At 44.6% G+C, this 17,309-nt stretch overlaps 1 protein-coding gene across 16 annotated transcripts in view; it reads right to left on the minus strand.

Annotated features, from left to right (window-relative positions):
• Positions 1–17,309, minus strand: part of DYSF (dysferlin) — a 232,291-nt gene that overhangs the window by 168,365 nt on the left and 46,617 nt on the right. For all 16 annotated transcript variants that reach the window (XM_057741366.1, XM_057741361.1, XM_057741364.1 and 13 more), the window contains exon 4: positions 4,018–4,123. In XM_057741366.1, the coding sequence (XP_057597349.1) occupies positions 4,018–4,123 (106 nt within the window). The remainder of the gene's footprint in view (positions 1–4,017; positions 4,124–17,309) is intronic.

Raw genomic sequence — 17,309 nt, forward strand, 5'->3', positions numbered from 1 at the left:
CCTCCGTATTCAAGGTGGAGCCCTGTTTCTCAGATCCCCAGCCCCAGCACCACCATGCAGGTATCCTATCATAAGGCCATTATCAGTCAGTCACGCATCCATCAAAGCCTGCTGCCCTGGAGCAGGTAATCTCAGTCAGCCATGTCTGCCATCTTGGGGTCACAGTCAACAATATCACAGAATCCTGGAAGGTCCTGTCAGGCCCCCAGGTTAAGAGGGGCCAGGAAACCAGGACATCGGGAAAGGCAAAGACAGAGGACAAGCCAATCAGATCCTCCTACAGGTTATAGGGCCAAACTCCAGGGTCCTTCACCCACCCTGCCCTGCTCAGCCCCATTGCTTGCTGCCTCTATCCTGGGCCACAGCTCTCCAATACTGCGCTTAGCAAGCACAAACCCTGGACCAGCCTACCCGCACCACCCCCAACACACTTCATGTGCCTGGGTCTTATTTACCCTTCCCTCAGACAACACCCAGAAGCTGGCAAAGGGTAAGATGTGGCCCTGAGCTGAGGCAGGGTGGTTGGCAACATCTTCAAATCACCTGAAGGAAACTCAGGGATTCACCAGAGCACTGGGTCTGCGCACCTGGGTGCCTGCTCCCAACACACAGGGACCTCCCAGCTCCCAGACCCACCCCGCCACTGGGTTTCACGTGTTCTTGTCTCCCAGTGGGTTTCCCCTTCTGGCCTGAATCTGGCATTCCAACACAGATTTCACGGGGTAACGTCCATACCCTCATTAGCAAGCTGCTCTCAAAATACATTTGTGAGTATGTTGCTTCTTTCCTGCATGTGTGTCCAGCGCCCTCATGGGCCTGGAGACCCCCCAGGACAGGGGTAGTGTTCTCCCCTTCAGTCTCGAGGCTGTCTGAGGACAAATTTGGCATGGTTTCACGGAGCGCAGCCCAGCATGACATATCTGAAGGGACTTGGGTGAGAACACCCAGTGACAGGCGGGCGGAGCCCACAGGCCAGCTTGCAGCAGGCCCCTCCTCCTTCTCTCAGTCCTTCTGGGGTTTTCTAAGGACCCCATAAGCCCTGTCTTCACTCCCATCACACCATCAGCAGGTTCCTTTGGCCCTCTGAGGTCATCTGAGCTCCAACCAACTGGAGACACTTGGTAAGCTCAGCCCAGAAACCCGCCTCAGTAAATGGCCAGTGAGAATCTGCAGCTGCTGACAGGGCTCTCCGTCCCTTCTGAGCAAATCCCCAGCTCTCTGGGTTCCCAACTGCCGAGCAGCCAGCCCCAGGCCCCGGTGGGGAGCCCCAGTTCAGAGGGGCTGCAGGGGCTGCAGTGTGACTCCGCACAATCACAGGGGCTAGAAAATGGTCCCGGACCCTCTCCACAGGCCAGAGCTACCTCCTGGGCTGCAGAGGAGGAGGTCCCATGCTATACTATGATGTATAAGACATATATTGGGTCACTGAGATGACCAAAATATATTTTTCTTATATATTTGGTCTTTGTCCACACTTCCTGCCTCACAGCTCCCAAACTCTCGGAATTTCCTAAGTGTTGAGAGTGACAAAGGTATCTCTTGTTATGTTAGTGGGGTGACTTTTGGACCCCACCTAAGGATGGAGCTGGTTGCCAGGAGGACCAGACCTGTGACTAGTGGATTGTAACTTCAGGGATGGGAGAGGGGCTGGAGGTTGACTCAGTCACCGATGGCCAATGCTTTAATCAATCATGCCTATGTGATGAAACCTCCATTAAAACCCAAAGGATGTGTTTCAGAGAGCTTCTGGGTTGGAGAACACATGGAGATTGGGGAGAGGCATACTCCTCAAGGAAGCATGCAAGCTCTCTGCCTCTTCCCATACATTGCCCTGGGCATCTCTTCTGTCTGGCTATTCCTTTTATAATCAACTGGCAATCTAGTAAGTAAAATGTTTCTCTGAGTTCTGTGAGCTACTCTAGCAAATTCTTTGAACCTAAGGAGGAGGTTCTGGGAACCTCTGATTTACAGCCAGTTGGTTAGAAGCACAAGTAACAGCCTGGGCTTGTGACTGGTGTCCGAGGGGGAGGGGGAACAGGACGGAGCCCTTAACCCATAGGACCTGATGCTGTGGCCGGCTAGATATATCAGAATTGAGTTGAATCGTAGGCCACCCAGCTGGTGTCCGGGGCATTGTTGGTTGGTGTGGAGAAGCCTCCACACACACACTGGACATGGGTCCAGGAACCTAATTTACCCCACCTCCTGGAGCCCGTGCTCAGCTCCCACCCATCACCTTCTGGCTTTCACACCACCTTCCTGGAGACATGGTGTGCAACAGAGTGGCAGGCTCTGTAGTGAGCCAGGGGTCCCAGCACAGGGAAGAGAAGGCAGCCAGCTCCCAGCTGGCCCAGAAAATGCAGACATAGGTGGGAACACAGAGCAAGAGGAGGAGAGGTGAGGCATCTGGGGAGTCACAGCCAGGCTCTGCCCCATGGCCAGGCGTCTTAGGGGCAGGGTGGGCCTTTGAGCTTGGAGGAGGACAGGTACAGGAGGATGGGTAGAAAACACCAGCATCACAGATGCATAGAGGGCAAGCGTGAAGAGACATTTGAGCGGCTCAGACAGGAAGCGAGAAACCCTGGTTGGAGGCACTGGGGGCCCAACACTCAGCAAAAGAGGCAGCGCCATCCCTGAGATGCAGTGGAGAAGCCCCAAGCAGATCCCCTGACTCAAAATACCCCTTTCCCCAGCTGCCTCGATGCTGGCCACTCCTCCATTAGTGCTCTGTGCCTCTGAAGCCAGCTCTGGCCCTTAACAGGCTCCCCGGAAGGGGTAGTTCAGACGTCCTGGAGCCCTTCCAGACTACAGGGAGCATTAGGAGACTGAAGAGCCCCAAGGGAGGACAAAAGGGATTCAGGAGGTGATGGAGACAGGCTCAGCAAACCCTGCACTGAACCAGAATGTTCCATCAGGGAGCACTGTCTGAGAAAGGGATGGATTCTCTGGGAAGTGGCATTTCCCCATCAAGGAAGCATCCCAGCCATCACGGGCCTAAGACACCTTAGGAGAAAATTCCAGTATCAGAGGGTAGTGAACCAGAGTCCATTCAAGTCCCTTCCACCCCTGAAAGCTCAGGAGATGTGCCCCCTGCTTCATGTCCCCGTCTGGATGCTGATTCACTGCGTGACTTCAGTCAATCACTCTCTTTCTCCAGCTCCCATTTCCCAGCAGTGGTTCCACTCAGAGCTCTGCCAAGACGGGCCACTTCCCGACTCACCAAGCCAGCCAAGAGCCCCCAGCCTCACACGCACACGCACACGTACACACACACATGCACACACGCCAGCGGGCCAGGCAGCCACACGGCGTCCGAGAGACTCCCCAGGGCCCTGTGGGAGGAAAGCACTCCCAGACGGATAGCACCCCAGTGCGTCCTGGGAGATGGGGCTGACCCAGAGGGAAGGCCAGGAATTCTACTGACCGTGAAGATGAACCCCGCAGGGTATATGTAGCTCACTAAAAATAACGGGAGGCCAGAGATGAGGGCTGGGAATTGTCTGGGAGGACTGGGAGAGCACTGGGAAGGCTGGGGGGGAGCAGGAAGGACAACGGAGGGAGGGAAGGGGTCTGACAGGTCCTGGTGGGCGGGGGAGGGGGATGTCTGCCCCTCTTCCTTGTGATCTGTGACCCAGATGACTCGGATATTCCGGATCTGGAGAAGGGGGCAGGGTGGTGAGGAAGGGCTACCAGGGAGATCGGGGCGCCATCACCAAGGCTGCTGGGAAGCTTGGGGAGACATCGGGTTTCCAGTGAAAAACCAATGCTGGGAGGCGCCTCAGGGGCAGGCTGCTGTGAGGCAAGGCTGACTTGAGCCCTGCAAGTGGGGCCGGGTCCCTCCTCTCCTCCCCTCCCATCCCATCCCTTCCACCCCTGAGCCCCTCCCGGGCACCCCGAGCTCCAGGGAGGGCGGGCAGGGCCTGGTTGCCGGGGGCTGGACTGTGACACACAACTAGGGTCAGAAGGGCAAGGCCTCAGACAGAAACAAGGCGGGTGCAGAGGCCGGCGGACACTTACCCCTGTGGGCTGCTTCTTGGTGTCCAGCAGAGGAGCATTGAAGCTGGCAGATAGACTGGGGGTGGCGAGGACCTCCCGGAGTGGGATATTGGCTTCCCCCAGGAACCTGGAGGAGAGAAAAGTCGAATGTAGAAAAGCAGCCAATGTGCCCCGTTCCTCTCCCGTCTACCCTTCGCCACGGCCAGCTCACAGACACCCCACAGACAAGCCGACCTGCCTAGAATGCCTAGGACCCCTCAAGGCTCACCTGGCAGCCCTGCCATGGTGACCCCATCACCATCCCTCAAAGACCAGGCCCCTCTTCCTTCATAAGAAGGACAAGAGACACTTTCCCCCAAGGTCAACGTTGACCCCTTCTGCCCCTCCCCAGAGGCCCAGCCCTGCCCCCATCTGCCTGGGTCGTCTTGCCCATCAGACCTGAACAGTCCACCAGAGAAGCATCTCCTGGAAGCTGGGGCAGTTTCTCTGCCACCACACCTGCATTCTCCTCTGCCTCAGCAGGACCCACGTCTACACAGACCGTCTGCACTGGTCTCCCAGAGCTCGGTCAACAGTGATGATAAAACACACAGACCTCCTACCTTCAGGGACAGGGAGAAAGGAAAATTGGGGCAGGGAGGCATGCCCCACTCCCCAGAGACTATCACCCCACACACACCTGAGGCTGCATCTGACTGAGAGGAGGAGGCCCATAAAAGAATGGGCTCTCAGGAAAGAGCAGGTCACCACGTGATGATCAGTGAAGGGACCCTTAAAGAATGCCAAGGGGAAAGGTTGTGTCTCTCAGCTAAAATGCAAGCAAACTGCATTCTGCAGCCGCGGCAGGAAATCAGGGCAGCGAGTGGTCTGTGTCGATCAGAACTGCTGCCCAGTGCCTGCATCAGACTTGGGTGTGCTTCCTGCACGTTCCTGTCAGGACACAAACAGTGACAAGGCACAGGTGTACTCTCATCATTTGCTTTTTAATTTTTTGTTTTCCTGATGGATGAATAGCACACCTATTATCTGGGACCTTCCTTTTTCTGGTCTCTATAACAACTGATTTGAACATGAATTTTTAAGACTGATGAAATAAAATTTCCATCTTGACTTAGGCTAATTATTAAAACTGGCTGCTCACAATGAGGTACCACTTCACATCCATCATTACTATCAAAAAACAGAAAATAAATGTTCACAAGGATGTTGAGAAATTGAAACCCTTGCACACCATTGGTTGGAATGGAAAACAGCATGGCGGTTCCTCAAAAAAGTAAATTTAGAATTGCCACATGATTCGGCAATTCCACTTCTGGGTAAATACCCAAAAGAATTGAAACCAGAGACGCAAAGAGATATTTGTACACCCAAGTTCATAACAGCATTAGGCAGAATTGCCAAAAGGTGTGAGACAGGAGATAGATGGGCTCCAGGTTAACATTTACAGCCAGCCTCCTGTTTACACTTCCAGATAGAAATAACAACAGGAATAGGGTAAACAGCTGGACTTTGCCTCCTGTGGACACTTTAAGATAACAGCAATGTCAGGGGAAGAGAGGCGCTAAGCCCTGCTCAGATAAGAGGTAAAGAGACAACATACTCCTCATTGTCAAGGTCTAGGAGGCTTTCCAACTACACATACACAGAAAGGCTCCTCGGGGGTCCAAAGGGACAGGGCACCACCCCGTCGTAGGTGATGTCAACCTACCCATAGGCCTCTTTGCTGGAATCCATCTTGGCTAAGAGATACACGTGCACACAGAGGAGGACCCTGAGTTAAACCAAACACGGACTCAGAGTCAGGCAAGGCAAGATGATTGGCCAGAGGAAACCCGGAAGAAAAGCCCCATGTAAGTGATTCAAAATACCATAAGGGTGTGACTCTCTCTCTCTGAGCCCGCCCATGTGAGTCTATTCACATGTACTCTTTTTCCTCCTAATAAACACTTTACTTGTTTCACTACTTTCCATCTCTTTGCCGAAATTCATTTCCACAAAGCCAACAGGGCAGGGCCTTGTCACTGGCCACTGTCCCCAGTGGTCTAGTGGCTAGGATTCAGTGCTCTCACTGCAGCAGCCTGATTGCTCTCTCTGGCCGGGGAACTGAAATCCTGCTTCAGGCTGCTATAGACTGAGGCCACCTGAGATCATTTTGGTGCCGAAACCCGGGAAATTCAAGGTAAACCATGGGCTTCAGCCAGCAGTGGTTTGAGGCCCCTGACTGTCACTTTTGCCCTCTTGCTCTTGCTCTCTGCTTTGCTTTCTTTTCAAGACCTGCAGGGCACAACCTCAGTCCATTCACTGCGTTATGACTCCCCTCAAATTGAAGATGGCAGGGGGTATCCCCCAGGCCATGCAGATTCAAATAACTCTTGGGTGACAGCAGACGCTGTCCTTTGGGACCTGGGGGAAAAGTGACTTCTGACCATGAAGGAGCCCAAGGGGCTTCTCTGTCTCCTCTCTCCCTCTTTCTCTTGCTCTGCCTAAACCACAGCCCTCAGCATGCCCTGCGCCCAAGTGGTGCAGCCTCACCAACACTGCAAACAATTCGCTGCGAGTCATAGCTCAGCCCGTGCTGCTGCCTTCAACAAATTGCGCCCTGCTACGCACCACACTTTACTTCCCGGCGGGTAGAAAAATTACATGCCCTGGGCTCCGCTGTCTTCCGGTGTCTTTCTCCCCAAGAGGCCCACCAGCACGCGCACCACCCTGCCAGTGTGTGCACTGCCCTTCACTTGTTTTCCTACAATTTTCTTCCCTAATTTACTCGTGAGGCAAGGTTTCTTTTTCACCTAAGCCTTAGGTCCCCATCAATTGTACCTGAGCCGCCAAACAGGGCACTAGACTTGGGGTTCTTCTGCTGTTTAATCTCCCACCTTCCTCTGTGTCCAAAAACCCCCTATGGGAATAGTCCCACCTCTTGGCCCTCGGGTCCTGACCCCCATGGCATTTTCCATTGTAGCTAACTCCAGTTCTTCCAGGAGTTCTCCCTTCACTCCAGGCCGCGACAGCCCATACACAGCTACCGGCAGCCTATTGGGCTGGCCACTTTCAAGCAGACCGCAATGCTACAACAGATCCCCTATCAAGAAGAGCCTTGGCAACACGCTGGCACTGGTTCAAATGTCCTGTTATCAGGGATCCCTTGAACGAGGGACTGGGTCGACCAGAGACGTCTGGTCAGGGATTGATGGGAGAGTAGCAGATGCTCAAAATCCCATCAAGCAGCAGGATTCGAAGGAAATTCAGAAGATGCTCTGAATCTCCTTCAGGGTGCCTCCTAGTAATGTTTCTGGGACGCTGGACTTCATTTCTAGGAGTGCTGTTCTCAGGTGCATGTTCCTCAACCTTGGGAGGATCCCCTTTCTAAGCCAGACAGGCTGAGAAAGGGAAAATTTAGGTTTTGCTATAATATTGTCTGCCCTTTATTTAAATTGAGGGGGATGGGAAAATGGCCTGAAAATGGGTCTCTAGATGATAATACTATCTTACAATTAGATCTTTATTGCCACAGGATGAGAAAATGGATTGAGGTTCCCTTATGTTCAGGACTTTATAGCCCTTTATCATAATCCTGCTCTGTGTGGCTCCTGTAATCAAAAACCTGAGGAATCAGAAAAACTCTCCTGACATTCCAAAAGATCACCTTCTAACTTCTCCCAACTCTCAGGGAGGAAACCAAGCTTCCCTGCTCCTACAAATTCCCTTACTCCTTCAGATTCTTCTGATCAAACTAAGACCCTACCTTCCCCAGAAGCACAACCCCTGCTGGGACAACATTTTATCAGTCAGTCTTCCCTGTTACCAAGGCCAATTTGAGCACTATCTGGTCTAAATTTCAGCTATGAAACCACAACTACAGAAAAAGAAAGATGATTTTTTTCACATTGTGTGGCCACAACATTCTTTAGACTCCGGAGAAAAACTGGTTAAGATAAAACTCTTGAAATTGCAAAAAAAACAGTTCTTTTTGTACGTGCAATTAGAGAAAGCTAGCTTGTTAAAATATTTTTTTTCAGAATTATGACCCTGAGACAACAAGACCTACTAGGAGAACTTGATTTTCTCTCCCTGTGCCTTGAGATCAGGGCTCTCAGGAACACTTATCTTATCTAGACCATCTTTAACTCCTGAGGCTGAGGAAGAAAAAAAACAGGGAAGAAACCTTTTAAAATTTTACTTATTCCAACTGTTATTTATAAACTAGTAAGTTTTTTATTGCAATGCCCAATTCATGACTGAGTTTAGAAAATGAAGCTATGGGATCTCTTATTGTGTCTGTATATATGTTTATGTGTGTATTAGCTTTGTCTTTACTTTGGATCATATTATTAAAATTAATTACTCAATGAGCTCTACTTAACTGGCCTAAAGGAAACTAGGTGATTATATAAATTCTGAAAAATACAGAAGGTAACTGGCCAGAATTAATTTCAGGTTCATGTGAACTGGGAAATATTCAGTATTAAATTAATACCTGGTATTAATGTATAAGCTTGTTGGTCTAATTAATATAGACATGTCTTTAGAGTCATCAACATTACATGTAATACCTTTATTGTACCTAGTTTTAATAGAAGTTGAATAAGATCTTATTAGGTCTTTTGCAAATTTGTCAGCAAATAAATAAATAAATAACTTGGTATAATAAAATTTTTTATAAGTAAATTCAATGTAAATGAGATAAGAGCTTTTAGGTAAACTCTATAGGAATAATTATGTTTTAGGGATATCTATCTAAAATAGTCTCTCCAGATTTTGGTAACTTGAAATTCTACTGTTGTGACCTTTTAAGTGACCTGTTCTGTATTTGTCTTTGAAATCTTTTGTTGCCACTTTGGCTAAATGAATAACTATTGTTTCACAGTGACCTATAACCTTATCTGACTGAATGTTCTAAACCCTTTTGATATATTTTTTATAAAACTTCTTAAATCAAATTCTAATGAAGTCCTTTTGACCTCTAGCTAACTTTGGGATGCTTCAAAGAGCCCCTGAAACATCCCAAAGAGAGATATTAAACTAATTAGGTTCACTTGGTATATTAAATTAAATGGGAAATATTGTCAAATGAGTAATGTCTTCTTGGATTATTTTGAATGGTAAATGTTATTAATATAGATATTCTAGAAATTATATGGAATTCCTAAAACTCTGTCACGTCCTGGTAAAAATTTTATCAGTCATAATTCTAGTTATTATCTTAAAGTGTTGTATGTCACAGCAGTAACCAAGTTTCTTTGTCGATTGCATTATAATCAGATTTTAAATGTGCCTTCTTAAGTCTTTTGTCATTATAGACAGTTACAGTTTCACTCTGATGCCTTTGCAAAAATGCTTCCTCGTCAAGAAGAGTTACAGAAAGGACTTTTGGATAAATACAAGTTTCTGACTTTCAAGTTTGGATAGTCAATTTTGGATAAATACAAGTTTCTAACTTTCAGACCATAATAGTGAACTGGGTAAGAAATTGAAGAATTCTAATGGGAAACCTAATGGCTTCATAAAGCTGTTAACAAAAAGGATTAGTTACACAGGACTGAGTGAACTGGTGCACATGGTTATAATTTTTATGGTTTCTATCTGAAAAAATACTAGTTTAAATCTGTGTTTTTCAGGTGTAAGGAAAACCTTCCTCTCAAACTAATTATGACACAGTAATTTGATAAATTATACCTTTGTAAGCAGAATTGAAACATTTATCTTTTCTCTCTATCTGCTCCCTCCAGAGATTGGAAACTCTTAGGTTCCCAGCAGCTTTATCAGATAAATTGGGAAGGCTACCTCCTAACAAGTACAGAAATCTCAAGGTATTTTGACAACCTTGAAAAGGGAGAAATTCACCTAAATCTGTAAGGCAAACTCTGTGACAAGCCCTTGGCATGACTTCCCTAGCCCTGAGAGGTCTTTTAAAAGTTCAGTCTGAGACAAGCAAAAGTTTCAGCAAAACAAAAAAGGCTGTATGATCAATTATAATTATATAAATCATCAGGCCAAGTTTATTGAAACCAAACATTTCATAGATGAATTAATCTTGATTTGATTATATTTGGTAGAAATGAGGGCAATTTTAGAGAGAAAAAAATTACATTTCAGTTAATATTAAATTCCAGTTTTGTTAGTGGAGGTCTGTATTTACTAAGACTCACTTCCCAGATAGTTCCTTACTGTTATGTTACATTAACGTAAAGTTTAACTGAATTAGTAAAAGGACACTCTAAGTTTGTTTCTGAAGCTTATCTCAGTAATCCACCTTTGGATGAAGATCAGATGCCCCATGACCTGCAACCAGGGGATTATGCATGCTGGAAAAGACATAATTTTTTTTAAAGCAATAGAAATTTATTTATGTCCTCCAACAGTTTTGGAAGACAGAATCCAAAATCAAATTGTCAGCAGGGCTGCACTCCCTCCAAAGGCTCAAGAGAAGAATCCTTTGTTGCCCCTTCCAGCCTCTGGTGGCTCCAGGTATCCTTTGGCTGCATCACTCGAAAAGATATTATTTAAAGGACTATCTCCAGCCTAGATGGAAAGACCCTTATCAGTTACTCTTAACTAGCTCATGCACAGCGAAACTGAAGGGAATTGACTCTTGGATTAATTCCCACTTACAAAGGGCCCCTGAACCAGACTGGTCTATAGAGAGGACTGCGGACTTCAAATTCACCCTAAAACAATGTTCAAACAGAAGAGAAACTACACTCACACCAGAATGAGGAGAAGACAACATCAGAAGTAGACAGCTAGGCCAAGATCCTTGACTTGACTCATATGATCATGTATGTTTTCTTGACTTCTTGGACCTTTGCATATGAATCAAATGTTTTTCTATCATGGGCATAATCCTATGCTAGCTTAAAAAGTCAATCCATTTGTTGGATTTGAAGCCAATTACTCATGCCTAGTACTTCTGTGTTACCTTGGGGGATTTCTCCACTCTAATTGATTGGCCCTTAGAAAACTTATTTTAGAAGAAAAAAAATATAGTACTGTTTAGGCCACTATTGATTTTTTTTTAAATTTATTTATTGGCTGCATTGGGTCTTTGTTGTTGCACACGGGCTTTTTCTAGTTTTGAGCGGGGACTACTCTTCATTGTGGTGCATGGGTTTCTCACTGCAGTGGCTTCTCCTGTTGCAGGCTCTAGGCATGCAGGCTTCAGTAGTTGTAGCTCCTGGGCTCAGTAGTTGTGGCTCAGAGGCTCTAGAGTGCAGGCTCAGTAGTTGTGGTGTACAGGCTTAGTTGCTCCGCAGCATGTGGGATTTTCCCGGACCAGAGCTTGAACCTGTGTCCCCTGCATTGGCAGGTAGATTCTTAACCACTGCACCACCAGGGAAGTCCTAGGCCACTACTGATATTATTAGGTGGAATCCCCTCACCTAGCGAATTAATAATGCCTGCTCTGACTCTGGCCATAAATATGAATTTTCCTCTAAAGTTACTCAAGCTCAATCAGAGAAACAAGCAAAATTTCAGCCAAGAATAAAACCCCCCACAATTATAGGATGGATTTATATGGTTAACACCAGGCTATGATCATTTAAGTTGCTTTTTTTTTTTTTTACAATAAACTGCATAAATTTAGAGTGTACAATTTGGTATCCCAATCTCTGAATTCATTCCCCCCCAACCCTCCCCACTTTCCCCACTTGGTGTCCATATGTTTGTTCTCTACATCTGTGTCCCTATTTCTGCCTTGCGAACCGGTTGATTTGTACCATTTTTCTATAGTCCACATATATGTGTTAATATACAATATTTGTTTTTCTCTTTCTGACTCACTTCACTCTGTATGACAGTCTCTAGGTCCATCCATGTCTCTACAAATGTCCCAGTTTCATTGCTTTTTACAGCTGAGTAATATTCCATTGTATGTATGTACCACATCTTTATCCATTCATCTGCTGATGGACATTTACGTTGCTTCCATGTCCTGGCTATTGTAAATAGTGCTGCCATGAACACTGGAATGCATGTGTCTTTTTGGTGTTCTCTGGGTATATGCCCAGTAGTGGGATTGCTGGGTCATATGGTAGTTCTATTTTTAGTTTTGCAAGGAACCTCCATACTGTTCTCCATAGTGGCTGTATCAATTTACTTTCTCACCAGCAGTGCAAGAGCGTTCCCTTTTCTCCACACCCTCTCCAGCATTTACTGTTTGTAGATTTTCTGATGATGCCCATTCTAACTGGTGTGAGGTGATACCTCATTGTCGTTTTGATTTGCATTTCTCTAATAATTAGTGATGTTGAGCAGCTTTTCATGTGCCTCTTGGCCATCCGTAGGTCTTCTTTGGAGAAATGCCTATTTAGGTCTTCTGCCCATTTTTTGATTGGGTTGTTTGTTTCTTTGATATTGAGCTGGATAAACTGTTTATATATTTTGGAGATTAATCCTTTGTCTGTTGATTCGTTTGCAAATATTGTCTCCCATTCTGAGGGTTGTCTTTTCGTCTTGCTTATAGTTTCCTTTGCTGTGCAGAAGCTTTGAAGTTTCATTAGATCCCACTTATTTATTTTTGTTTTTATTTCCATTATTCTAGGGGGTGGATCAAAAAAGATCTTGCTGTTATTTATGTCGAAGAGTGTTCTTCATAAGGAGTTTTATAGTGTCTGGCCTTACATGTAGGTCTTTAAAACATTTTGAGTTTATTTCTGTGCATGGTGTTAGGAAGTGTTCTAATTTCATTCTTTTACATGTAGCTCTCCAGTTTTCCCAGCACCACTTATTGAAGAGGCTGCCTTTTCTTCATTGTATATCCTTGCCTCCTTTGTCATAGATTAGTTGACCATAGTTTCATTCATCTATATTTCTGTTTTTGTGCCAGTACCATACTGTCTTGATCACTGAAGCCTTGTAGTATAGCCTGAAGTCAGGAAGCCTGATTCCACCAACTCCATCTTTCCTTCTCAAGATTGCTTTGGCGTTTCAGGATCTTTTGCATTTCCATACAAATCATAAAATTTCTTGCTCTAGTTCTGTGAAAAATGCCATTGGTAATTTGATCGGGATTGCATTGAATCTGTAAATTGCTTTTGGTAATATAGTCATTTTCACAATGTTGATTCTTCCAATCCAAGAACATGGTATGTCCCTCCGTCTGTTTGTGTCATCTTTGATTTTGTTCATTAGCGTCTTATAGTTTTCTGAGTACAGGTCTTTTACCTCCTTGGTTAAGTTTATTCCTAGGTATTTTATTCTTTTTGTTGCAATGGTGAATGGGATTGTTTCCTTAATTTCTCTTTCTGATCTTTCATTGTTAGTGTATAGAAATGCAAGAGATTTCTGGGTGTTAATTTTGTATCCTTCAACTTTACCAAATTCATTGATTAGCTCTAGTAGTTTTCTGGTGGCATCTTTAGGATTGTCTATGTATAGTATCATGTCATCTGAGAACAGTGACAGTTTTACTTCTTCTTTTCCAATTTGGATTCCTTTTATTTCTGTTTCTTCTCTGATGGCTGTGGCAAGGACTTCCAAAACTATGTTGAATAGTAGTGGCGAGAGTGGACATCCTTGTCTTGTGCCTGATCTTAGCGGGAATGCTTGCAGTTTTTCACCATTGAGAATGATGTTTGCTGTGGGTTTGTCACATATGGCCTTTATTATGTTGAGGTAGGTTCCCTCCATGCCCATTTTCTGGAGAGTTTTTATCATAAATGGGTGTTGAATTTTGTCAAAAGCTTTTTCTGCATCTATTGAGATGGTCATGTGGTTTTTATCCTTCAGTTTGTTAATATGGTGTATCACATTGATTGATTTGTGTATATTGAAGAATCCTTGCCTTCCAGGGATAAACCCCACTTGATCATGGTGTATGATCCTTTTAATGTGTTGTTGGATTCTGTTGGCTAGTATTTTTTTTTTTTTTTGAAAGCATAGGCTCAGTAGTTGTGGCGCACGGGCTTAGCTGCCCTGTGGCATGTGGGATCTTCCTGGAGCAGGGATCGAACCTGTGTTCCCTGCATTGGCAGGTGGATTCTCAACCACTGCGCCACCTAGGAAGCCCTGTTGGCTAGTATTTTATTGAGGATTTTTGCATCTAAATTCATCAGTGATATTGGTCTGTAGTTTTCTTTTTTTGTAGTATCTTTGTCTGGTTTTGGTATCAGGGTGATAGTGGCCTCATAAAATGAGTTTGGGAGTGTTCCTTCCTCTGCAATGTTTTGGAAAAGTTTGAGAAGGATGGGTGTTAGCTCTTCTCTAAATGTTTGATAAAATTCACCTGTGAATCCATCTGGTCCTGGACTTTTGTTTGCTGGGAGATTTTTAATCACAGTTTCAATTTCATTCCTTGTGATTGGTCTGTTCATATTTTCTATGTCTTCCTGATGCAGTCTTGGAAGGTTATAACTTTCTAAGAATTTGTCCGTTTCATTCAGGTTGTCCATTTTATTGGCATATAGTTGCTTGTAGTAATCTCTTATTGTGCTTTTTATTTCTGTGGTGTTCGTTGTAACTTCTCCTGTTTCATTTCTAATTTTATTGATTTGAGTCCTCTCCCTCTTTTTCTTGATGAGTCTTGCTAGAGGTTTATCGATTTTATTTATCTTCTCAAAGAACCAGCTTTTAGTGTTATTGATTTTTGCTATTGTTTTCTTTGTTTCTATTTCATTTATTTCTGCTCTGATATTTTGATTTCTCTCCATCTACTAACTTTGGGTTTTGTTTGCTCTTCTTCCTCTAGTTTCTTTAGGTGTAAGCTTAGATTGTTTATTTGGGATTTTACTTGTTTCTTGAGGTAGGATTGTATTGCTATACACGTCCCTCTTAGAACTGCCTTTGCTGCATCCCATAGCTTTTGGATAGTTGTGTTTTCATAGTCATTTGTTTCTAGGTATTTTTTGATTTCCTCTTTGATTTCTTCAGTGATCTCTTGGTTATTTAGTAGCATATTGTTTAGCCTCCATGTGTTTGTGTTTTTTACAGTTTTTTTCCTGTAATTGATTTCTAATCTCATAGCGTTGTGGTCAGAAAAGATGCTTGATACAATTTCAATTTTCTTGAATTTACCAAGGCTTGATTTATGACCCAAAATGGAGAATGTTCCATGTGCACTTGAGAAGAATGTGTAATCTGCTGTTTTTGGATGTAATGTCCTATAGATAGCTATTAAATCAAGCTGATTTATTGTGTCATTTAAAGCTTCTGTTTCCTTATTAATTTTCTGTCTGGATGATCTGTCCATTGGTGTAAGTGGGGTGTTAAAGTCCCCCACTATGATTGTGTTACTGTCGATTTCCTCTTTTGTAGTTGTTAGCATTTGCCTTATGTATTGAGGGGCTCCTATACTGGGTGCATATATATTTATAATTGTTATCTCTTCTTCTTGGATTGATCACTCAATCTTTATGTAGTGTCCTTTCTTGTCTCTTGTAACATTTTTTATTTTAAAGTCTATTTTATCTGATATGAGTATTGCTACTCCAGCTTTCTTTTGATTTCCATTTGCATGGAATATCTTTTTCCATCCCTTCACTTTCATTCTGTATGTGTCCCTAGGTCTGAAGTGGGTCTCTTATAGACAGCATATATAAGGGTCTTGTTTTTGTATCCATTCAGCCAGTCTGTGTCTTTTGGTTGGTGCATTTAGTCCATTTACATTCAAGGTAATTGTCGATATGTATGTTCCTATTACCATTTTCTTGACTGTTTTGTTTTTGTTTCTGTAGGTCCTTTTCTTCTCTTATGTTTCCTGCTTAGAGAAGTTCCTTTAGCATTTGTTGTAGGGCTGGTTTGGTGGTGCTGAATTCTCTTAGCTGTTGCTTATCTGTAAAGCTTTTGATTTCTCCATCGAATCTGAATGAGATCCTTGCTGGGTAGAGTATTCTTGGTTGTAGGTTCTTCCCTGTCATCACTTGAAATATATCATGCCACTCCCTTCTGGCTTGCAGAGTTTCTGCTGAGAAATCAGCTGTTAACCTTATGGGAGTTCCTTTGTATGTTATTTGTTGTTTTTCCCTTGTTGCTTTTGATAACTTTTCTCTGTCTTTAATTTTTGTCAGTTTGACTACTATATGTCTTGGCATGTTTCTCCTTGGGTTTATCCTGCCTGGGACTCTCTGTGCTTCCTGGACTTGGGTAGCTCTTTCCTTTCCCATGTTAGGGAAGTTTTCAACTAGAATCTCTTCCAGTATTTTCTCAGGTCCTTTCTCTCTCTCTTCTCTTTCTGGGACCCGTATAATGCGAATGTTGGTGTGTTGAACGTTGTCTCAGAGGTCTCTTAGGCTGTCTTCAGTTCTTTTCAATCTTTTTTCTTTATTCTTTTCTGCATCAGTGATTATCACCATTCTGCCTTCCAGCTCATTTATTTGCCCTTCTGCCTCTGTTAATCTGCTATTGGTTCCTTCTAGTGTATTTTTCATTTCAGTTATTGTGTTGCATATCTCTGTTTGTTCTTTAAGTCTTCTAGGTCTTTGGTAAACTTTTCTTGCAACTTTTCAATCTTTGCATCCAGTCTTTTTTCAAAGTCCTGGATCATCTTCACTATGATTATTCTGAATTCTTTTTCTGGAAGAGTACCATCTCCTCTTCATTTAGTTGTTTTTCTGGTGTTTTATCTTGCTCCTTCATCTGGTACAAAGTCTTTTGCCTTTTCATTTTCTCTGTCTTTCTTTTTTTTTTTTTTTTTTTTTTTTTTACTACAGTATGAACGGCCTTTATTGTTTGTAACGGGAAGTGGAAGAGGAGGGGATACGACAGCTCTGGCTCCTGGGGCGGCTCCACAGACTTGGTTTCCATCCTGAAAAAAGCTTCTCTGTCTTTCTGTGGCTGTGATTTTCAGTCCCACAGGATGGAATACTGCTGATACTGCTTGATTCTGCTGTCTGCCCTCTTGTGGAGGAAGCTATCTAGGAGGCTCATGGGTACTTCCTGATGGGAGCGACTGATGGTGGGTTGGGCTGGGTTAGCAGAGCTCAGTAAAACTTTAATCTGATTTGCTGGGCAGAACTCAGTGACACTTTAATCTGCTTGTCTGCCAATGGGTGGGGCTGTGTTCCCACCCTGGTGGTCGTTTGACCTGAGGTGACCCAGCACTGGAGCTTACAGGCTCTTTGGTGGAGCTAATGGTGGACTCTGGGAGGGCTCATGCCAATGAGCACTTCCCAGAACCCTTGCTTCCAGTGCCCCTGTCTCCTCAGTGAGCCACAGCTGCCCCCCACCTCTGCAGGCAACCCTCCAACACCAGCAGGTATGTCTGGTTCAGTCTCCTATGGGGTCACTGCTCCTTCCCCCTGGGTCCTGGTGAGCACACTTTTTTGTGTGCCTTCCAAGAGTGGAGTCTCCATTTCCCCCAGTGCTGTGGAGGTCCT

Source organism: Hippopotamus amphibius, chromosome 7, assembly GCF_030028045.1.
Source record: "Hippopotamus amphibius kiboko isolate mHipAmp2 chromosome 7, mHipAmp2.hap2, whole genome shotgun sequence".
Taxonomy (NCBI): Eukaryota; Metazoa; Chordata; class Mammalia; order Artiodactyla; family Hippopotamidae; genus Hippopotamus; species Hippopotamus amphibius.